Consider the following 23,339-nt stretch of genomic DNA (forward strand, 5'->3'; position numbering starts at 1 on the left):
GAGGAGACTTGCGAGTCTGTGCTGACTTCAAGACAGGGTTGAATACCGCGCTTGAAGATGAAGATCATCCGATTCCCGCTCCGGAGGACGTCTTTGCGACGTTAAATGGAGGGAAATTGTTCTCAACCGTCGATTTGAAAGACGCGTATTTACAAATTGAGTTGAGTGATGATTCGAAAGCCTTGTGTACGGTGAATACACACAGAGGTCTGTACGAGTACCAACGTCTACCATTTGGAGCCAAGACGGCACCAATGGTATTTCAGAGAATAATGGATAAGATGATCACGGGATTGAAGGGTGTAACCGCATATCTTGATGATATTATCATTGTCGGTAGTACAGAAAAGGAGCATACTGAGAACTTACTCGAGTTGTTCAAAAGGATATCCGAGTATGGATTCCGAGTGAAGCTCGAAAAGTGCAAATTTCTGGAGAAGAAGATCAAGTTTCTGGGATTTATCGTCGATAAAGATGGTAGAAGACCAGATGAGGCAAAGGTGGCGCCAATCAAGGGAATGAAAGAACCGGTTAATCAGAAGGAGCTGAAAAGTTTTATGGGGATGATAACGTATTACAGTGCGTTCATTCCGCATATGAAGTCTCTACGTGGACCTCTTGACAAACTTCTGATTAAGGATGTTGAATGGAAATGGTCAAAGTCGGAAGCAGAAGCGTTCCAAAAGTTGAAAGATATCTTGTCATCGGACTTGAATCTTACCCATTTCTTGCCGAATGTCCCGATCGTAGTCGCTGCGGACGCATGCGATTACGGAATTGGTGCGGTGATCAGTCATCGATTTCCCGATGGAACTGAAAAACCAATCTCACATGCCGCCCGTTCTCTGAATTCTGCCGAAAAGAACTATTCGCAGATTGAGAAGGAAGGACTTGGATTGATCTTTGCAGTGAAAAGATTCCACAAGTTTTTGTTCGGTCGCAAATTTTTGCTCAGAACAGATCATAAACCGTTGTTGTCCATCTTTGGAAGCAAGAAAGGAATCCCAGTGCATTCCCAGAACCGTCTCGTAAGATGGTCCACAATTCTTTTGGCATATGATTTTGATATTGAGTATATCAAAACAGATGATTTCGGACAAGCGGATGCGTTGTCGCGTATGATTCAGAAGATGCCAAACGAGCATGAGGATGTTGTCATTGCTCAGGTAGAAGTTGACGTGGAGGAGACATTGCGCTCAGCAATAAGGAAGTTGCCAGTAAGGGTCAGAGATATTCAGGAGGAAACTAAAAAGAGTAACATGTTGCAAAATGTTATGAGGTATGTTTCAAGAGGAATATGGCCGAAGAAAATTGACGAGAAGTTGAAGAAATTCTATTCTGTCAAGTCTTCTTTCTCAGTTGTTCAAGACTGTCTGATGATGTCAGATCGAGTCGTGGTTCCAGAAAGTCTGCAAAAAGCTGTTCTGAAACAGTTGCATGAGGGTCATCCCGGAATGGTCCGGATGAAACAGCTTGCAAGATCGTTTGTCTATTGGCCGAAAATAGATGAAGACGTTGAGAAAGTAGTGTCTGCGTGCACTATCTGTCAGGTTCATGGGAAGACTCCAAAGAAGGTCCCATTACAGCCATGGAAGACACCGGAGCGTGTTTGGCAAAGAGTTCATATCGACTATGCAGGTCCAGAGAACGGACAATACTATCTTGTAGCAGTTGATGCTAAATCAAAATGGGCAGAGGTGAAGATAGTGAAGTCGATATCGGCAGTTTCGACCGTCGGAACATTGAAAGACATGTTCAGTCAACACGGTTACCCTGAAACTTTGGTTTCTGATAATGGTACACAGTTCGTGTCAAAGGAATTTGCTACGATGTGCCAAGATGCAGGAATTGAGCATGTTCGCTCACCAGCATTTCATCCTCAATCGAACGGTCAAGCAGAAAGATTTGTTGACACATTGAAGAGAGGATTGAAAAAGTTAAAAGGGGAGGGAAGTGTGAACACTGAGATCTTATCTCAATTTCTGTTACACTATCGCTCAACACCGTCAAATGCTCTTGGAGGTTTGACACCAGCGGAGGTTCATCTCGGAAGGCGTCTGAGAACAAGGTTATCGTTGATGATGCCGCAGTTGAACAAAACTGCAGATTCAGAGCAAGTGGCAATGAAAGAACAGTTTGATAAGCATCACGGAGTGAAAGCCAGAAGTTACCGTAAAGGTGATTCTGTATTTGTGAAGGTATTCGAGAAGAATACATGGTCGTGGAAACCTGGAAAGGTTAACCAGCGACAAGGTCGAGTCGTCTACGTCATCGGTCTGAATGACGGAAGAGAGCGTGTTGTACATGCCAATCAAATGAAGATGAGATTGGAAGAGTCAACACAGGAGCCAAGCAAGGAGCACGAGTGGGCTACCACTATGTTCGATGTGTTCGAGTTGCCGACAGTTTGGTCAGCAAGGAAGTCTACCGATGAAGCAAAGAGGGATAATGCGACGTCTACACCAGTCATGGATTCACCACAGCAAGTGCATCAAGGTCAAGGGACAACGCCATCTCCAGGGCAACAAGTTCAGTCGAGGGCATCTACTCAACAATCGTCAAGTCAGTCAACAACTACATCAGTTCAAGGACAACGACTTGCTCCGTCTCCAGTTCAACCAAGAAGGACAACCCGTGTCAGGAAGAACGTCGTCAAGTACGATCCATCATCTCACATCTAAATTCTCATTTGTGATTATTCCTATTGTTCTACTTATCCTGATACCATCATTGTTGTTACCTGATTAACCAGTATGTTTTATCTTTACGTAGGGAGGTGTTGTGACGTTGTTTATTTAGTCACAAAGATTTATATTATTTTTGATCTACCTTTTTGATCTACCCGCTTTCCCTCGTATTCCCCCGTTTGCCCGCGAAGAGGAAATGTCATCCTTTTCCTCTCGTTCTAAAGTCAGTTGTAGTTATATACCTGCTTCCGGAACGTGACCGTTACGGATAGATTGTACCCCTTGTCCCCCTCATTCTAGTATTCTGAATCACTAATAAACGAGTGATTAATATACATTGTTCTCTATTAGCACGAGATACAACAGAAAGATATGGGAACAGATTACGGATCTTTAAACGGGTTGCCATCTGTTGGAAAGTAGGGATTCTGGTAGATTGAAGGGTGAATGTTTTAGGTCTGAAAATTATAGGAGAAACGACATAAAGTTTAGATCAGAATGCGTGCTGATGTGGGACTTTACAAAAAAAGGAGCTCACATTTTTTAAATGAGTGATTTGAAAATAACGTGGTGATAAGGGTCTCTTATTAATTTGAGAGAATCGGTCTCTTATTAATTTGAGAGAATTATTATCTCATGATCGAAAAAAGTTCTTAATCGGCCGAAAGTTTGCGAGAAAACAGAATGAAAAACTGTTCACTGTAAACAAAACTCAATTCTAATGAACAAAAACGATGGATATCCAATCGAAGGATGAAATGAAACTATGTTTTTCCTTCTTCCCTCCAGCCGCATCTTTCTCATTTTTCAATTTTTGAAAGAGACTCATTTAATGCAGAGAAATAGTGTGTGATCGACAGAGAGCATCAAGAAATTTGATAGACGACCAAGACGTCGGAAGCTCACTCATTCAGATCGTTCGGTGTCAGTTTCCAATAAAAAATGGGGGACGGAAAAGAGAAATCGAAATTACAAATTGCATACTAGGAAAGGTTAGAAAAGAAAAACGGGCGGGCATTTCAAATGAAACGAAATGAACGAAACGGGCGGTGGTTGGAAGTAAAATGGGGCAGGAAAGGGAACAATAAATATTTTTTGGAAAGAGGATTAGGAACGAAATAAGAGAGAAAAAAGATGGAAAAGATGGAGAAGTGGTCGAAAAACGAAAGAATAAACACTTGCTGCTCCGAAATGTTTTGGGATTCAATTTTGAAAATTATAGTGATTCATCATTAATTTGTTAATTCCTCGATCGCTGAATAAAATTGAAGTAATGTTTTGACGAAGTTTTCGAATTCAGACAAGGGAATCGTCTGAACTGACTATGGAACTCAGCGACGAGAGTGGAAAAATCGGAAAGCTATCGGATTCTGATAGGAAATTAGTTTTTTGAAATTGCTGGGTGGCCATCAATATTCAGAAACTGGAAAGGGTCGACCGGGACGTTAATTGATAACTAATTAGTCAATAATTCGAATCTAAGTCCGTTAAGAACACCATAAGTTACTAAAGTAGTCTTCGAAGAAAAATCCAGCAAGCTTTTTAAATAGAAAAAATTAGTTCAATAAGTAAAAAGTCATCCCAGTCTAAGTTATTGTAAACTTGAAAGTTCAAAGCTAAATGTTACGTAGTTCTAGAAAATTGATTCAATAAGTTAGCTAGAGTGTGCAAGAATTACGGTTTTTGAAATTTTAGTCTTGAAAGATGATTTACCAATGTCTTCTTGTCTACAAAACTTTGATCTCAGTATGAATTCTTCTCGACAGTCTTCCAGTCGCCTAGAAGTCGCTTCTGGAATGAAAAGAAGTTATTCATGAGAACTATTGTCGAGAATTCCAAACAAGAGTTTAGCCCTGGAAACGTTTTCTGAAAGACGTCAAAAAATCGAAATTCAAGATCAATCCATCAGTCTCTGTTCTAATTTTTCATTCTATTACCCATCCGCCGGTGGCTGACCACTCGCTCAAAGTTCGACCCGGGGTCGCAGAGTGGGTCTCGACGCGAAGACCGTAGTATAAAACTTTTTTATGGCGAAAGTACGGTCAAGAGCCGCCGTAAATCGAAATTCCGCAACGAGACCCACTTCGCGTCCCCGGGCCGAACTTTGAGCGAGTGGTCAGCCACCGGCGGATGGGTAATACCGTAACCGTTAAAACCTCTTCTTTTGAGACCGAGACAACAGACTATTCACAGAGTGGTTGGGGATCAACTTCAACTCTCCTGAACCCTAGAATCGAAGAAGAAAAGGAGAAGCATAGAATTCGGAATGAATAAATCACAAATAAGAACTGGAAGGACAAAAGTGTCTGCTTCTGCCGGAGTGCGAATCTGATGCATTTGGGTGTATTTCTGCGTGTGTGTTTGTGCGTTTGGATAATTGAGCTATCGTCTTGCGTTTGGAGAAGAAGAAGAATAAGAAGAAAAAAGAGAAGAAAAGGATGAAAAAAAGGAAAAGAAACGACGAAGAAGGAGGAGCCGGAGGAAGAAGAAGAAGACCAGATTTATCCAATTGATACGGGTGAGAAACACTGTCTATGCTTCTGGTTTCGTACTATTTCCGGACGAGAAGCTCTTTTTAGAATGAGTTTTTGGATTTTGGACAAGAGTTACTATCCTGGACGGTATTTTTAAACGGAACAATTGAAATAGGTTCTGATGAAGCTAGAACGAAAGACTATGTTGAGTGAGAATTCACGGGTTCTGCAATCGGCTTGATCGGATTCTCACTGCGGAGGTGAGAACACCTCTTACAAGATCAATTTTATCACAATTTATTGCGTTCTCCCGTCCTTTTCAAGTAAAATTTCACCCAACTTTTCTACTAGACAAGGAATTCTGGATTCAAGACTCACGTCTTCAAAAGTCTATTCTCATTTCCGCGTTCTTCTTCTTCCTCCCGCCCCCAAAAGAAGAAAAAGAAGAAGGTGTTCTTCATCTCCCCGGAGAGAACAAATGTCTCTCGTTCCGGATGTAACATTGAGCAATCCCCGCCAACTTGTCTCTTTTTTAAGGAAACCACCACCACGTCCCCGTGCACTTTTTCCCACCAAACGGCCACTTGGCACTGCTATTTGTATAGGAAAGAGAAGAAGAAGAAGGATCTTTTTGAGACATGAAACTAAACTTTGACTCAGTTTACTTTTGAGAAATAAAGCATATAGAAGACAGGGAATATGAAGAAGAAAAAGAAGAAAAAAAGAAGTGCATTGGAAGAACAACACATGTGTGGGGGTTGTTGAAGAGTATACACCATCACAAAGAAACATGGAATGAAGAAGAAAAAGATGAGGAAGGAGAAGTATATGGAGAAGAAAAAGAAGAAAAAGAAGAAGATGCATAATTAGAAGCTGTGTCTTCTATACACCAAAAACGGAAAAAAAACTGAAGGAGCAGGAGGGTCCAATAATAATTTTGCATATTGCCACTTTCAAAGTTCCAAAAAAATACAAAAAGATACAAATTTTAGTGTTCAAAGTAGGGAAAATTGACTCTTTTTGCGTGATTTTATTACAGTGATCGCCCAAAAAGAAATTTTAAAACGTTAACGGAAACTTTTGACTTTTTTGAAGAGATCACTATTAGAAAATCACGAAAAACACGCAAATTTCGCAAATTCCGCACTAATTTGAACACAAAATGTTTATCTTTTTGTATTTTTTACGAACTTTGAATGTGGCAAATGGAACTGAAAAAAATCACGAAATATTCTCACCTTCTCTCCGTTTCAATGATATCATCTATCATCCGATGGTGTAGTTCGTCTCCTGAAAAATTCAGATTACTGTAGCTTCCTGTTAGTTATAATCAATGGTTTTATATCAGCTCAACTTTGAAAAACGTGAACTTAAAAAAAAACTCAAAAAATGACACAGCCGATATGTTTGTTCCATCCGAATCAGATATACTAATGTCTTGTTCAACGGAGAGCCAGGCGGCATACGAGTGGAAACATGTCGACGTAGGGACGTCTCCTGCGATATGGAATCTCCTGGGGCCATCTGAATTTTATTTCGCTCCGCCCTCATCTTACTCTAATTCCTTTCTGTTGACTTCGACTTAAACTAATTTTTCTTTTGATTCCTTACTTTACCGAATAAATGTTTTTATGATTTAACTATCTAATAGGAAATAATTTCATTTAAACCCTATCGCATTTTCTAACAAGAATGAAATTATGAATAAAAAACGAAATCGTGAAGTTGTTGCCAGAAGCCACCCGTACATTTACAGATGACAACCGACGGAACGAATAAGAATGACGTACAAGTGATTTTGGGAAGAGTGATAAGGAGGGATAGGCAGGAAATAGGTTGAAAAACAGGGGCAAAGACAGGAAAATGTTGATGGGGTGGGAGAGGGAACGAACGAAACGAAAACACCTCCTGTAAAAGGTAAAATATGATACAAAGCATAGGCGGTGGTGACAATAAAGACGAATCGAAATGAAAACTACGGAAAAAACACGAAAGAAAAATAATAAGAAAAGAGATAGAGGGCAAAGCTTTAGAAGTAACAAAACAGATCAGGGACAGGAAAAAAACTGGTGCGCTGACGAACGGGTTGGGGAGCGTGGAAGAAGCTGGAATAGCAACGAAACGGGAGAACATTGGACACCGAATATTGGGCACACAGCACGGGAATTCTTTCATTCAATCAATGATCATGTTGTATAGGATTTTCTATTAAAAGAAGCGAATAATCAGTGATGAAAACTACAGGTCGAGATGGGATGAAGTTCTTGAGCGAGACGGTTCCTTTTCCGAATGAGAGAAGCCGTGTGTCTGTCTTCGCATGGATGTGTTTCTCCCAAGAGCTCCAGTTCGATTGAATGTAGCCGAAGTGAGTCGAGCGCTGAAGTAACTGATGAGACCAGTGACGGATATTTAGATAATAGTACATACCGGAGTCCACGTTTTGGAGTTGACTCGGATTCACTGTTGCATCCAGGCATTCCGACAGATGTCATGTTGGCCAAAGCAGCTGGATCACAAGAAACTCTAGGTGAAGCCATGAAAGATGAATTTTCGCCTGCAATTTTCAAATTAAATTGAAAGAAATTATTTTTAACCATACTGATTCGTGCTAAATTATTCCGGCTCGGATTTCTGCCAAAACCAAGAGTGCTGGTTATAGTTAGCTGAGCGTTACTGAACGCTCTTCGCATTCGGCTCTGTGATTGTGGTGGTCCCATAATCGTATCGTTGTGCGACCATTCCTATAATAAACACAGGCATTATGAATAACTTAATTGTATCTTGAGACTTCTCACATTTCGTGGAGTTCTTTCACTGACCGTAATGTTCATTTGACTGCCGTGTCCGTTCTGAGGTTTCGATCCACAAAGACTGCAATATTATAAATAATTGCTCAGATCTAGCCGTATATATATATTGACATACTTTCTAAAATATCGATTTGTTAGGTCAACCACCTGGGCATCGTTGAGCTCATTGACTTCGACAGGGTCAGGCAGGAAGAAGTATCTTCCGCAATTGCTCATAATTTTCACATGAATTTCGTCGAGGAAATCTCGGACTTCTTCACTGTCAGGCGATTCGAAAACAGTTTCGGTATCACCTCCCTGCTCATCACGATGAATTAAACACCACACAAATACGTCTAAAAATAAAAGTAGATGATATATTATTTTTAAACGCAAACCTCTTGGTTTTGTACCATGAACATGACTTTGTGCTTCTAGGAATTTAGAGACATCTTCTGGTGCTCGAATTCGAAATGCACTGCGCATTGTTATCAGTTGGATTTGATCGATGTATTTATATGGTCGTCTTTGTCTGGCATGAAGACTGGCAAATGATGCATGTCTGGCGAGCCTCTGCATTGTATTCTTCTCACTTCGAACTTTGGTAATCTGGAAAAATCGGTGGAAAAAATGTGATTATTCTCCGGAATCAGCTTACAACTAGCACATCATGAAACAGAAAGAGCTTCATTTTAGAAAATTGGCTCAGTCGCGATGATGTGCTGGCTATTGGAGACACGACGAGCTCACGAATGAACATTCTGTTGGCGGCAACTAGGATCGGCTGAAAATAAAAATATTATTCCGAAACTGAGTTCGAATCAACTCACCGGAACATTCTCGATGTCTGTGAATTTACTCAAGTGTGAGATGAGGTTGTCGTTCTTTTCACGAGTTTTGTTTGCGATCCTTAAAGAATTGATAACATAGATCAGAGTTTGAAATCAATAAAATCTTACTTTAAGACCTCATCGATGGCCTTCGCTGCCTCTTCAGCTGTATGCTTCAGCTTCGAGTCAGATTTCTTAGCTATCTCCTTGAGAAGAAGAACGACACTCGGAAGACGTTGTATCGGTTTGACCATTAAATCAGTCAGCTTCAATCTATGGAACTCCGGATTACTTTCTTTCGCTTTACAAAAAGTGTGAAACTTCGAGTTCTCTTTGTCCTGTTTATCGAACAATCGTTTGATGGTATCAAACGAGTTCAGATATTGTGGATATGCTTTTTTCATCTCTTCTTTCGCATCAATCCAAACTTGAGCAAAGTCGAGGCTTTTGTCATCGTTCTTTTTGCCATTTACAACAGAGAGAAGATTGTTTGCCTCGTTCAAAACAGTAGTCAGCCTCGCGTAAATTTTCTCGTGAAGCTCGAGAATGGGGTCCAACTTTCCAAAGATCATCGCAACGTCTGATTTTGTCATGAACTCATTCTGCGAAATCTCCGTTTCTAGTGCTTGTTTGAACTGAAAAACTTGTCTTCTAGGACTCTCATTTGAATTAATGTTCTACTAACCTTGACAACAAGCTTCAACAGAACCACATAGTTTTTCTCTGTCTCCACCATTTCCATGCATACTCGTAGTCTTTTCGAGGGCTGACGTGGTGACTTGCACATGTTTTCAACATCATCGTTTGAGTATATGTAGTCAGGCGTCATGTTCAAAGACGGTCCCTCTCCACTGCAGTCTCGCATCGATGACAAAGATCTCGAATTGTGTGAACGGAGAGATTTTCCGATTGGACTGTTGATGTTACTGTTATCAAGTGGTTTCCGGCGAAGAGTTCCAGTTGGAAGTGCAAAATTGTCTTCGAACGCACAGCAACCTCGATGCAAGCTTACCCAGAACCACTGAAACAATAATGAATTTTATTAGTCGGTGAAAAAATATTTTTACCTCCTGAGTAACGTGTACTTGATTTGATGAAACCGGTAGTGGTTCGATGTCGTCATTTATTGGATTATAAACTACGTGAGTAGCTTTTGACGGATCATCAGCAAGTGCTCCCTTTGTATTGTTCAAATTCATCATCATATCGTCGATCTCATTCTTTTTGAAACCATGGAAGTATAGGCTGAGACCTTCGAAAACACCGAGGCGATGCTTATCAATCTTAAACGGATGAGTTTATTTGGGACATGGAAAGTATAAACTTACAAAATCTTGTTCAAAAACATCGAAATAGGGATCGTCTCGTTTCTTCCAGCACTCTGTGATCCAATCAGCTCGCAATGTCGGGACTCCAACCAGTGTCATCGACTGAAACAAAACATAATATTCTTTGTGCAAAAGTACATTCAGTTTGTATTGTTCTATTCAAACAGAGTGGAGACTATGAGTTTGTGGTGTAAACTGTTTTTTTTTTCAAATTGCTTACCTGAACTTTTCCCTCAACTTTTGCCGCGATAAAAACATTTGTTCGTTGCACAGTCTGGAAATCAGAAATTAAACATAACAACCTTATGCTTTGTCAAACTCACATCTTTTCGGACGCTCCCACCCATAAAATGAACCATTTCTACAAGCTCTCTTTTGTTCAATACTTCCGTTGACAACTTCATCGTCACGTTTTTCATCAATTCACAATAGAGAGGTCGACACGGACGCAATAACATAAAATCCTGTAATTCGTGGGTTTCGTAAGAGAGTTTGTAGAAATAACTGTACCTGTGTGGTCTGTAATTTATGTTTTAAAACAGCGGGTCCCACAATAAGATGTGCACTGGCACCCGAATCTTGAGTTTTTGTTAGTGTGTGAAACAGATCGGAAGTGAAATCCCCACAGAAGAAAGTGTATTCGCTCCAATCAGAGTCCAGCTCGTCCAGGTGTTCGTAGGGAACGACTTCTACTTTTCGCTTCTGAAAAACTCATATGGTTTGTGTGGTTTCTTATAGTTCATGAATCAAACCTTTTTTTGTTGATTAAGCATGTCAAATATCTCTTTGTGTTCTTTGACATCTCCTTTCCAAACAGCCAACTTTTGTATGCTTCTCGAGCGCTTCTGCGGTGATTGCAACATTGAGACATCCATCTCAACTATCAATCTTATTTTTCACTGAAAAATGTTTTCTAGTTCGCATACAATCACTCGTGAAGGGGGTAAAAGCGGCGACTGTGAAAACCAGTTAGCTTTATTTAAATCGTCCAGATGTTCCCGCCGTTTTGGGTGTGATCACGCGCACGCGAAACTGCACAGAATCTATCCGCGGCCCTTTATGGATATGGTTGGAAGATTGCGTAAATGGTATCTATTTATTAAATAGTTGAAAATAGCTCGAATGCGAGAGACGTGACACGAAATAAGAGTACTGAAAAAAGCGATACAGTGGTGCTGCGCACCAACCACTCACCTTGCACTCGCTTTGGGAAATACTGAAGTACCGCCCGTTTCCAAGAAAATATGAACAAACGTTACACGTTATTACGGAAGTTCACGTCAAAAATTAAATTTCTACTCTAGACGGCATTTAATTCCGACGGTTAACAACAATTGTAGATGATGGGAAGAATTGGGAACATGGAACATGGAAATAATAAAAACAAGAACAGCTTGGCAAATTTTTTCACTTCAAAATTTGAACTTTTGTAAATACTGTGGAATAACTGCTGAACCAATGTTTGAACAAATTAAAAAAGTGAAATCAAAACAAAATTGAGGTTACTTTTTTGTTTGATTGTGCAGAGTTGTAGCCTTGTTAATGTGATTTATGAAGCTCACAGGTTCGTTCATTCTTCCTTCCCTTCCTTATTGACCCCACCCCGTCGGAACGTTCGTTCAGATGTATTATTACGAGGCCTCGCACCTTACCCTCATGTTCGGTATGTTTCTGTGAAAAACCATCTGCCACCACCCAACTGACCTCATCTTTTTTCGTGGTGAAGGTATTCGGATGTAAACCAACACAACACTTTCACGACGTGAGATCGTGACGTCATCATCTGAATAGGTTGCGCTAATATAACAATGCACACAGTGGGGCGGGGTATTCAGACAGCTCTCCAGTATCGTCATTCGTAGGCGACTGTCATGGCACCCATCTGCTCAGATTGATAGATAATACACAGATCTACTCTCTTTTTCCTTTATTTCTTAGTATTTTTGTTTGATGTTACTCACGGTTTCTCTCTGAAATTCGGTTCCACTGTCTTATTAGAGCATTCCTGAATCGTAATCCTAGAAGATATAGGCTATTCTAAGTATCGCGGATTGAGTTTTACAACAACTCATCTTATATCATTTTATTACTTGTTTCTTTCACCTGACTTCACAGATATGGTGAAGCACAGTGAGTCTTCTGATTTTTCACGAACATCAACTCTCTCCCATCACCGTTTGGTTCTTTCTTCGTTCCACTTGATGGACGTTCTGGTGGCTTTTATTTCCGTGCACCTTGCTGGTGAGATCGTAAACCTACAGTACTCCCTCATTTTCTCTCCTCCATCTGCGCTCTCTGCGGGAAACACAGTATATCGCGATTTGGCACAGTGCCAAGTATTTGGGCGGGAAATAGCCGGCTGTTGCACCACTGTCTACGATGCCACACGCTTCAGGACACCATGATGTGTGCCCGCGCGTTCAAATCGTCTTGAGTCACCAGTTGCGTTGTGTTTTGGATTAACGTTCATTCTCACACTGAAAGCTATTAGTTAGATTAGAACTAGATATAAAAATGCTAATTGTTAAAACTAAAATATAAGAATCAGAAACATATCTAGGTATGTTTGACATGTCAAACATATTAATTGGTGTGAGATTCAGAAGATAAAGTTATCTACATCGATCAGGATCATGTGCAAATATCTCATTAGATTTCTAATGAATCATATCATTAATCATTGTGATTGAATCTTTTCATGGTTTCACTATATTTCTTTTTTCTTTTGAGAATCGGGAAATTCGTTCTCAAATTTACCGCATATCTGAGGTACGTGAATGCGCGTATCGGTGTACATTCGACCGTTTCATGTTTTGGCGCGAGTCATCATTTCAAACTTTCAAACTCGTGCTTCTGATTCTTCATCAATTTTTCTCTTCACCATGCAGAAACTTCATAAATCTTCTTATCCTATCAAATACTCACATTCCTTGTTGACACAGCTGCTTCCAAGATACATATTTGTTTCTTGCAGATCATCCTAGTCACGTACCTTCGTTATGGCTCCGTCTCCTCGCAAACAGGCGCCTAGTACGCCCAAGAAAATATCCCAGCCTTCACCAACAAAAGGTACAAGAACATCTCCTCGTAAGAAGGCATGGGGTTCACCGGCAAAAGCAACTGCAAAGTTCCGAAGTGAAATTTTTGTGAGTGAAATGTATTAAGCTCAAAATCATAATTATACTGTTTCAGTCATCTGATGAGTTCGCCGAATTATCGAATAAGTCTTGGGCGGAAATCACCGAGGAAGATGAGGAACTTTCAAATCGGCTCGAAGCCGAGCGAGGATGCAAAAGTGATTCTAGGCGAAAGGGTCAGCCAAAAAGAGTATGTTTCATCAGCAGCTTCTGGTAATTACCTAATTTTGTTTTTGAAGGCCAGCAACAGCCAAAATAAGTCGAAGTTCATTCGTTCCCTCGAATTAACCAACGAAGTTTTCAAATCAACTTCAACCCGTCGATCACAGAGAAGTAAGTCACGGACTCGCAATGGAAATGTTGTCGAAACAGAAAGCGAAGAAGTCATGGAGACTATTGTATTGGAGACATCTTCTGGCCCAATTAGTCGTAAAAGATGTCTCTCAAATGCATCAACAATCAACGAAGAAGGCTCGCCATCGAAGCGTCGTATGGATACTGGAAAGACGAACCGCAAAGCTCCAAGAGCTCGTCTTTTCAATAGCTCCGACAGTTCGAGTGTAACAAGCAGCCCCTCTCGTAGAGATCACTGGGAAGAACCCACTCTGGGGTGGTGCACGGACGATGCTGTTCTTAAGAGACGTTCAAGAGTAATTATTTCTGTGTTTCTATTGTGCTCTCATATTCTGTGTTTAAGGAGATCGATAGAGCTAAGGAGAAGGCTGTCTATCAGAGATACATTGCTGAGGTTCCAATTCGTGATCGCGTCAAGGGACAACACCCACGTACTCCAAACAAGCTCATAAACTTCAGTCGTCGTAGTTGGGACACTCAGGTAAATTTCGGTCCCACTATTTTTTGCGAATAAATTCACTTTTTTAGATCAAAAAATGGAAGAGAAGCTTGTACGAATATTGCGGAGAGGAGCCGTCTGAATCAGTCAATACTTCATTCTGCAGTTATTCGGATGACGCAATGAGCGAGTCTGGTGACACCGACAAGGAAACTGAGAACAGAAACATTCTCCGAAACCTCGAAATTCCAGTCCCGGTACGACGACATAGGGAATTTCAATGTATATCTATTTGTCGAATTTTCAGATGCGCCCGGAGGTAGATTCGATGGCTTCACTTCTCGGAAAATTCGATGTTGACTCCCAGATGGGAATAGATGAGAGCACTCTCAAGGCGTCCACGAATTCAGACCCATCGGCCCCAACCGACTTTTCGAAGCTGTCACATCAGCATTAATGATACTCACACGATCTATCCTGTTTTGGTTTCGAAAACCCATTCTCTTTTTAAAATTTAATTTACTCTTCGTCCTCTTTCAGTGTCCCTAATCAGTAATGTTCAATCTATAATAGAAAAAGTACGATGAGTGAGTATGTGCCTGTCTTATTTGAAGCTTGTCCTATTCTTTATCATCCTTCCATTCAATTCCCTCCTTTCTCCCTTTTATTGTTATAAACTCTCTGAATTATAATTCCACATCTATCTATTCTTTCTTTCATAACAATGTTTCAACATAACCAAATCAACCATTCACCAAAAAACGATTGAACTTATTGAAAATAAATTGTGCTATACCCTTCGCCGATTTTTGTACCCTGTCGAGAGGATTTGGAGGATTAAAATGAGATTTGAAGTTTAGATTTTATGACGGCCGCCGACAACCCTTTTTTGTCGATGATATTAGTTTCATATTCAGTCTGAAAACAGAAATGTTCAAAATTCTCGTCATCGCTTTTTTGGCTCTGGCCGTTCACGTCACCGCTAATATTGATGCTACTGGTTTTGGTGAGAACATGAAATCTTATTAGAAAAAGAGATTAAATATTTTCTCAGGAATACCAGCAGACAACCACAAAACTGGATTCGGAGGCCCAATTCCAGCATCTTCCGGCCTTGCTGGTTTGTCCATTTTTCAGTATTTTCTTAAATAAAACATCTCATTTTCAGACGAAGGACAACAGCAACTTCAGTTAGTTGATGTCAGCCCAGAAGCTGAGGGACAACAAAGTGTTGCTCACGTGAAAGAAAGTGAGTTTCTGACAAGCGAGTTTCAATGATTGAACTTTTTTCCAGTGTTCTCCAACGTCTTCAACAGCATTAAGACACAACGTGAACAAGCAGCAGACGCCACTGCTACACAAACGAACTAACTGATGATATCAATTATAAATAAAATGAAGTTGTTTATCTTATAAATAATTACAAACACAGAATTGAAGTATATCACATGAAGAGTAAGAAAATGACCAGAAAAATTGATAAGGAAAACGGGTGAAGGAAAAAGTTTGTTAAAAATATCACATTTTATACAATTTGTTCAGTCAAATGGGTTAGTAGATGTTGTTGGGGCTCCAAACGGATTCTTCGACTCATCGTAACTGTTCTTCTTACTTCCAACATCGGAATTGAAAAATGGGTTTGACGCGTCATCGTCTTTACGGGTAGTGGATCTTTGTCTTGATGGAGCCATATTACTCGATACTGTTGACATTGTTCTGGATATTGTTGTGACTTCATCGTCGTCAAACGGGTTGGTATTCGTAGAAATCCTTCCTGATGAACTGAATGGATCCTTTCGCGCCTGAAAAGAAATAAAAAGGAGATTGAATATTGAACTTTGAAATTTTACATCTGACTTCTTCTTTGCCTTTTTCTCATCAAATAGTCCTCTTTGCAAATATGTTGCGATCAATTCCATTCCATTGGTGGCTTCAGAAAGTTCTTTTTGAAATTTGTGATAGCTAATTTCTTCGTTCAGGTTACTATCGGGAGTGTTTCGGCAGGCTGGACATTTGTCACTACCGTCCGTATTATAAGATTCGAAGCAATGAACATGATATGCATGTTTGCAGAGAAAATGAACTGTTGGAAGTTGAAGAGGAGTGTCACAGGCTGAACATTTTGTGACTTGCATTATCTGAGCACTGAAAATTATTTTGGCGTGTTTTCAAATCATTTCAACGAACTTGAACTTGAGAGACTCCACGATTGTGTCCAATTCACCCATTGCTTTATTGTTCTCTTTTATTGCATTTCTGTCATCTTCAATAATGATTTGCTGTTTTCGAAGCCAAGCGACAATGTAATCTTTAACCGAAGATATCGTCAAGTGCTCATTTTTCGCGAGAAGTTCCAATACAACGAGTGGATGTATTAACTCCGATGATTCGATTCTGAAAAGTAGACAATCGTCAGTCAAAGATCGCATAATACCCGACTTACTCTTTCAATAGGTCAACAATCATCGGTTCATTGTCTGCAGTGGCATGCTTCCCAATGAAAGTCAGAGCATCCAGCCATAGTCGACGCTTTCTGAAAATATAACGTGAGAAAAAAGGAGATATGACATAAGTACTTACTCTTCGAGAGAAGAACTTTGACACAGACGAATGATTGCTTTCAAATCTCCTTTCTTTTGATGGTACATCATTAATTCTCTCGATTTATGACATCTCATCAGAATATGATCAATAACAGGAGTGCAATCGAATAGTTGTGCCATTTGTAGAACAGTTTCCTCGTTTCTTTTGTTGATGTGTCGATAAATATCCTCGTTGAGTTGCTCCTCCGTCCATTCCTTCGCCTTGAATGTTCGCATATGGTATTCAATAATGAGAAGGATGAAGTTATCCTGTTCTTTTCCATTCGTCTGATTGAGAACGTAACTGAGAAAAACTTGAGTAGCATCCATATCTCCCATAAAAATATCGAATAGTCGCATGAAGTTATTTCTGGAGTCTGTATTTTCTCGAATCTTCTCCCATAACATATGCATCAAATCGTCTCTGGCATGAAGTAAAAGTTCTCTTCCAAACTTTCCAGTCATTTCAATTACATTCTCCACAGGCATTTTAGAGATGTATGTAACACCCATGGTGTACTTATGCATATGATGGATTATGACACTCAGAGCATCTTCGTGCATTTGGAATTTTGTTGCGAGAAGAGAGGCTTCAGGCAGATAATTCCATTTGAGAAGAATCTCGAAAACATCTCTCATTCTTGCCGTTCTTGATCCGTCAGTAATCTTGTTCACGAACTCCATCAACTTCTTTTTCTCTCCTTGTTTAGCGTATGCATTCATAAGAATTTTAGTTTGATGTTCATTATCCTTCTTCGCATCATGAAGGCATTCGAGATAGATACAAAGCTCTTTGATTTTAGAACTGTCCAAATATCTCTTCATAACATAAGACGGTTCAAGCATTCCGATTGTTTCTTTGTACTGTTGAATCGCATTCTCATAATCACCTTTTCCGTAAAGATAATTTCCATATTTCGCATGAATTCCTTTCAAATAATCACTACCATCCTTGCTATTTTTGGCAATCAACACAGCAACATCGAACATGTTTTTCTTTACTAATATATCCAATTTCGTAGCAATATTCTTTTCAATCAATTCAGATAGAAGCCCATCGTGACTCAGTATTAGCATCGTATTTCCAGTTGTAAATAGACGACAAAGATTTGGCAGAGAACACGAAAAACCAACATATTGACCTTTAATATCGTACACACTCAACATTGTCATGAATTCAGAATCCTTTTCTTTTCTGAAAAATTTAGAAATCTTCAAGAATGGATTTTAAGAATGAACTTACTGAATCAATGAATGATGTTTTGTGAGAAGAGCAAGGTATTGTCCATTCGCAACCAACTGTAACTTCTCATGACCTCTTCCTAATTGCAAACATCGTCCGATTTCTCCATTATCCACGTCGATACATTGATCAGCATCATAGAAAAACAACATTTCACGACTGGCAACAATCAACTGTCCAGTACTCTCATCAAATGTCCAACAATCTGCAGTCGCTCCATTCGCATCGTGTTTTTTGGGAGAGCTGACAGTTTTTCCATTTTCAACGACGTATGAATATACATGTTTCTGAGTGATTACAAATATTACAGTTTTAGAACCAGGTAGAGCAGCAATCGCCAATCCAGTCACAGCTCCTTCGCTAATCGACTGATCACGAACTCGTATCCATTTTGAAGTGAGACCTTTGTCGTGTAAAACATCTCCGTGATAGAACAGAACAGTTCCATCAGCATAACCGACAACAATTGCTTGAAGACTTGAATGAACGGCAATACTGCATGCAGGAGAAGCAGATGCCGGGTTTAACGGAGACATTCGAATAGTTCGCATCACATGAGGTGTGTTCTTTTCGACACGTTCTGGATCCCAAATTTTGAGAAGTGTATTAACTGTATCGTCATCTTCTCCAATTGAAAATAGATATTTATCTGCTGAATGAAGAGATGCTAGTGATTTTTGATATGCTTTCCAGAAATACTCTCCGAACTGACTTGTCAATCTGGAAATGAAAAGAGTGATGCTCAATCGGAATATTTTGATGCTCACTGGAAAATTCCTCCTTTCGTTTCACCCAGATAAACTGATCCCCCAGAACTGCACCAACAATCGACTGCGACATCTTTAAGACCAGCAAACTTCTGTTTTGGATCTTCCTTATCAAAAACAATTGTTCGATCGAAAAAGTTGAACCGGCGCCACCCGAACTCCGTCATTCTCTGACTAGAAAGAATATCAACGACGCTCTTTAAAAATACTAATATAAAGAAAATATCATGGAAACAACATTATATTGAACACTATTCAAGAAAACATGTAACGATAAATACATTTTATTAATCCCAATGAGTCAATCGATGAAAAATGTGCAAAAATGATTGTTCGGGTTTGCTAATCGTGATCTAAAATGGCAATAAAGCTTTCCAGTTATAATTTAGATCTATGTTCACCTTCAGGGGATTCACAACCAGGTTATAGATGAAAAGTTAGTAGGTAAGGAAAAAGTTTGAGGTTAATACTGACAGTAGTTAGTTTAGCTTGATACATTAAGATGGATGACGAGTTTTTAAAATCATGCAATATACACTTCTGACGATGGATGCGTCTGTGGTGTAGATTCTTTCAAGTGGACCTTTGATATCATTAAGAAATTTAGCAGCTTGGCTATGAGCTCCACCAGCACAGAAGATATGGGAAAGTTGGTACTTCTGGAAGAGAATAGCTGGATCGTTCTCGCTTTGATATTCAAGCATTATCGAGAGAAGAGAAACACCAGTTTTTGCTGTAGCATCAATGCTGAAAAAATGTTTACGCATCTATTGAAAATCGAGCATTCTTACTCCCGAATGGCTAATGTTGCCACAAACAAGCATCGAAGTACCGGGATTCGATGAACGTTATAGGCATGAAGAGTGTCTTGAAATAGTTCAAGCAGCTTTTCGCAAAGATGCCTACGAGTTTCAAGTGGAATCGAGTCGTTTTCCAGTTTCGGTCTAGAAGCGATTGCAGCTTCTTCAGCTGTTCGACACAGTTCATATTGATCTCTTGTTAGTACATATCCACACGGATTGCATGAAGCTCCCTCAACATTTCGTATCCATCCTGTTTTACAAATTTCACACGCCCATGCTTCCATTCGGCCGTTTCGTTCATCATCCGTACATCCTTCACAAGCACAATCGAATTTATACTTTTTCTGAATTAAATAGATTGGTCATGTGATAGAAAGGCAATTCACGAACCTTCAACGTAGCCTGTCTAGTTGACAATGTTTGTAACTCGTCAATATATGAATGACAAGCTCCTTCCAAGGATGTTGGGAGTCGATCGTCAACGGGAACCAGCATTGCGGTGCGGCCACTGAAAAAAGATTTAAAAAAAAAGAAATTTGATAGATTAGGTTAATTCAAAAACTTACCGATAACAAACTCTTGTTGATGGTTTACATGAATGATTCGCTGCGCTCAGCTTCACACACAATGCAATTCCTATACTATTTCCAGTTGAATTACTAAGACTGAAACTGTTGACGGATACTTTTTTGAAAATCGATTTTATCGTTTCCGGATGTGAATGAGGAGGTAGAGCAAAATTCAAGTATTGCTCAGCAAAATCCTCCGCTTCAGCATTTAGGTGGTTTCCGTGATCCATCAAGGTCAGAAAACTACGAATACCACCCGGTATGTATTCTTCGGAAAACTGTCCAACTTCGTTTTGGTTCAATAAACCAACGATTCTCATCACTAGTCGGATTGAATCGATGGCAACTTCGCCGTGAGCCTGGAATTAAAAAGTTGGATGAGTAAAACGAAATTAAGTTCAACCTGTATAGCTTTGCATTCCCGTTTGTGAAGTTTCCAGTCGGCTCTCTGACATTCTGCAGAACAGTACGCCACTTTTCTGCAGGCACTGCACTTCTTGAGCTCGACCATATTCGTCAGACATTGATTGCAAAACAGTTCAACCTGGTGTTTTGCGAGAGCGAAGGCATAAATGTTTTCGTGGAGAGCATCCGGTGGGAGCGCCATTCCCCTCAAAAAACAATAAATAAGTAAAACTTCATTGAGTTTGGGTAAATTGGAAAAAATGCTTCTTACGGATGTCATCACGAAAAGATTCAGGTACAATTTATGAGTATAATAAGACTCGTGATGTATACATTGGATCAAATAAACAAAGCGAGGAACAACGACGTAGGACTTTTATTGAAATGGAATCAGGAAATAATTAAACGAGAAAGAGAGGGCGTCCGAAAATTGAGAATACACCGAAATAAATAAAAGACAGAATACTCCGCAAAAAAGCACATGTTCAGAAGTAAAGAGATAAAAGAAAGAAACGACGAAAACGGTTTTGACAGCAAATTCGTAAAATAAAAGTGATTAGTTGAGTCCCATTGTGTTCCATAACTTGTTGAGTAGTCCATCTTGCGCCTTACGGTTCGTTGTTGCCTAAATTTGTATGATAAGAATATACGAATTTGATTGTTTGAGGGCTTTCTTACATTGTTCCGTTGGTCAGAAACCAATGGGCGCATACCGACTCCAGAGCGAACAGAAATTCGAGAAGAGCTGAAACCAATTAGTTGAAGAGGCAGTTTTTGAAAAGCCGACTTACTTCAGTGAGTTGTTTGGTTCAAAAATGTTCGATGAATTCATTACACTGTTTTCGTTATGATGTGAGGATTGGTCAGCCACATCGCCATCGACGAACGAATTGTACATGGAAATGGATCGATTAGCAGCTGCTGCGGTTGTAGAGGTACGAGCAACAATACCCGATGCCGAACCATTGATAACATCCTGAAAACCAAAGAAATGGATAAGAGAATTGTTCTACTTTACTAACTCTATTGGTGCATTGTACAACACCGATAAATGTATCCTGATCTAGTAGAGTTCCATTTCGAGAAAGTGCTTGTTGGGCATGAGTAGCGCATGAATAGCGAATATGCATGAAATTTCCTTTAGATGGTGCTTGATGACTGACTACTTCTCCATGACGCGAAAACAAATTCAATAAGATCGAAACCTGACTTGGAGTGAATCCGAAAACAGTAACCCAGGTATCAGTGGCATCAGTTTCTTCTTCGATCGGAGCCTCATCTGTTTCAGCCAGGCGTGAAGTAACCCGTTGACTGTTTGGTGTGGATACAGGAGTTGATCTGGCTGCGAATGTGTTTCTTCTAGCAATTTTCTTGGCCGGCTCAACTTTGTCTCGAAGTGATCTAAGTGGTGGAGCTGTAAAAAATGCTGAATATAAATATCATTATTTTCTCACTAACCATTTAATGCTGGTCCTCCGAATGATGACGTTTGGGCTGGTTTTGCAGGTTGCGATGTGCTGAACGAAGAATTTCCTCCGAAGGATACATTTGTGGCGTTGCTTTGTGAAATTGGAGCAGGTTTCTCATTGGATTGCACAAGAGCCGGAGACCAGTGTACCGATTTGGACCCGGGAGTTTCTTTGACATGTTGCGGTACGGGGTTGGAAGCAACAGCGAAAATATCTTCGCACGGCGCAGATGGAGCACTTAAAGGACTGTTCGTGTCTGGAAACACATTATTTTATCAATTTTCAAATATTTTTGTTGAACTCACAAGTCGATGGAACGTTCCCTTTTCGTTTTCCAAAAAGTAATGCCGGTGTTGACTGATCAAGAGGGGTTCCGAAGCTGAAATTTTAAAATATGACGATATTCGTATGTGAATATGTGTGAAACTTACTTGGAGAGGTGAGAATTGTTGAAATCAATTGAATGATTTTTTTCTGACGTGTTATGGCTTATGTTTGAGAACATGACTTGAACAATATCTGAAAAATCGAGTTATTTGTAAATTCTGACTCAGTTATATTTCAAGTCAACTTTTATAAGTTTAAAATGTTTTTTTTTCAATAACAAACAGAGAAAGTCAAGCTTTTCGGGAGAGAAGGAGAAGCTTAGAAAAATTTCGTTTGGAAAAAATATTTTCAAAACTGTGTCTGCATTGCCAAAACCCTCGATTTCACGCGCAACTGCAGACAAAAGAAGAGAGAAATTGGGATTTTCGAAGGATATTTTGCAAGACATGTGGAAAATAGAATAACTAAATAGTTTGATGGGCTATGAACTATTTTTTAATGTTGTTGTTAATGTATCGAAATGCTCAAAAATGATTATGGTTACTATCCTTCAAAATACAGATTTAAAATTACAAACAACCTGAACTTGCTTCAGATACAGTATTCAATCATCTTCAGTTACAGATAGTTCAAGAATTCCGTCCTGTTTCTCGTTCAGAAAGAACCCCCACATTGAAAATTGTGTTGGTCTTTTATTTCTGATCTCCTCCCCCTCATTTTTTCAGACACTCGTTTCCTCTTTAGATTTAATTGCAAAACGGAGAGAAGAAATGCACGGCCCATTTAATTAAATTCCATCGTCGACCTTTTTTGTTGACCACACACAGCAACGTTCGAGCTTCTTCGTCTTCGTCTTTCTTCGTATTTTATTGCCGACGTCGTTTTCTTTATTGGGCTCCGCCCGCGTCTCTTCATCAAATGAATTGCGCTTTTTTTTGGAAAACGGAAAATGTTTCGCCGTTTTTTATTCGTACAACGCCGCTCCGCTCCGCGAAATTAAAATGAACGAGAAGATGAATTGAAGAGGTCCAGTGAATCATATCGACATCAGCGTTTTCTTTTTTCAGAATGTACTTGTTTCTGGCCCGTGCCATCGTACTAACCACTGGTACCAACAATCATTTGTCGCCGGAACG

The 23,339-nt window shown here is 39.7% G+C and overlaps 6 protein-coding genes across 6 annotated transcripts; 2 read left to right on the forward strand and 4 right to left on the reverse strand.

The window, feature by feature from the left end:
• Positions 1 to 7,399: 7,399 nt before the first annotated feature.
• On the reverse strand, positions 7,400 to 10,983 carry GCK72_005456 (uncharacterized protein; the record flags this gene model as incomplete). The annotated part of the gene is made up of 16 exons (XM_053725193.1): positions 7,400 to 7,538; positions 7,589 to 7,715; positions 7,761 to 7,902; positions 7,981 to 8,032; positions 8,087 to 8,306; positions 8,349 to 8,559; positions 8,609 to 8,734; positions 8,781 to 8,859; positions 8,910 to 9,415; positions 9,466 to 9,801; positions 9,848 to 10,063; positions 10,109 to 10,210; positions 10,329 to 10,382; positions 10,432 to 10,572; positions 10,619 to 10,810; positions 10,861 to 10,983. The coding sequence occupies 16 exons, from the start codon at positions 10,981 to 10,983 to the stop codon at positions 7,400 to 7,402; spliced, it is 2,766 nt and encodes a 921-aa protein (XP_053589387.1).
• A 2,124-nt stretch (positions 10,984 to 13,107) lies between these two features.
• GCK72_005457 (uncharacterized protein) lies at positions 13,108 to 14,495 on the forward strand (the record flags this gene model as incomplete). Its single annotated transcript, XM_003116828.2, has 6 exons — positions 13,108 to 13,254; positions 13,301 to 13,435; positions 13,485 to 13,895; positions 13,943 to 14,080; positions 14,128 to 14,295; positions 14,346 to 14,495. 6 exons carry the CDS (start codon positions 13,108 to 13,110, stop codon positions 14,493 to 14,495), a joined length of 1,149 nt encoding a protein of 382 aa, XP_003116876.2.
• A 473-nt stretch (positions 14,496 to 14,968) lies between these two features.
• On the forward strand, positions 14,969 to 15,409 carry GCK72_005458 (uncharacterized protein; the record flags this gene model as incomplete). The annotated part of the gene is made up of 4 exons (XM_053725194.1): positions 14,969 to 15,044; positions 15,093 to 15,158; positions 15,207 to 15,287; positions 15,333 to 15,409. The coding sequence occupies 4 exons, from the start codon at positions 14,969 to 14,971 to the stop codon at positions 15,407 to 15,409; spliced, it is 300 nt and encodes a 99-aa protein (XP_053589388.1).
• Positions 15,410 to 15,576: 167 nt separating this feature from the next.
• On the reverse strand, positions 15,577 to 18,797 carry GCK72_005459 (uncharacterized protein; the record flags this gene model as incomplete). Its single annotated transcript, XM_053725195.1, has 7 exons — positions 15,577 to 15,840; positions 15,889 to 16,183; positions 16,226 to 16,432; positions 16,482 to 16,571; positions 16,619 to 17,815; positions 17,864 to 18,583; positions 18,631 to 18,797. 7 exons carry the CDS (start codon positions 18,795 to 18,797, stop codon positions 15,577 to 15,579), a joined length of 2,940 nt encoding a protein of 979 aa, XP_053589389.1.
• A 330-nt stretch (positions 18,798 to 19,127) lies between these two features.
• On the reverse strand, positions 19,128 to 20,609 carry GCK72_005460 (uncharacterized protein; the record flags this gene model as incomplete). The annotated part of the gene is made up of 5 exons (XM_003117102.2): positions 19,128 to 19,377; positions 19,422 to 19,777; positions 19,824 to 19,941; positions 20,000 to 20,361; positions 20,406 to 20,609. The coding sequence occupies 5 exons, from the start codon at positions 20,607 to 20,609 to the stop codon at positions 19,128 to 19,130; spliced, it is 1,290 nt and encodes a 429-aa protein (XP_003117150.1).
• A 354-nt stretch (positions 20,610 to 20,963) lies between these two features.
• Positions 20,964 to 22,381, reverse strand: GCK72_005461 (uncharacterized protein; the record flags this gene model as incomplete). Its single annotated transcript, XM_003116898.2, has 7 exons — positions 20,964 to 21,032; positions 21,086 to 21,152; positions 21,199 to 21,383; positions 21,430 to 21,821; positions 21,866 to 22,132; positions 22,182 to 22,255; positions 22,308 to 22,381. 7 exons carry the CDS (start codon positions 22,379 to 22,381, stop codon positions 20,964 to 20,966), a joined length of 1,128 nt encoding a protein of 375 aa, XP_003116946.2.
• Positions 22,382 to 23,339: the final 958 nt, after the last annotated feature.

This window comes from Caenorhabditis remanei, chromosome II, assembly GCF_010183535.1.
Source record: "Caenorhabditis remanei strain PX506 chromosome II, whole genome shotgun sequence".
NCBI lineage: Eukaryota > Metazoa > Nematoda > Chromadorea > Rhabditida > Rhabditidae > Caenorhabditis > Caenorhabditis remanei.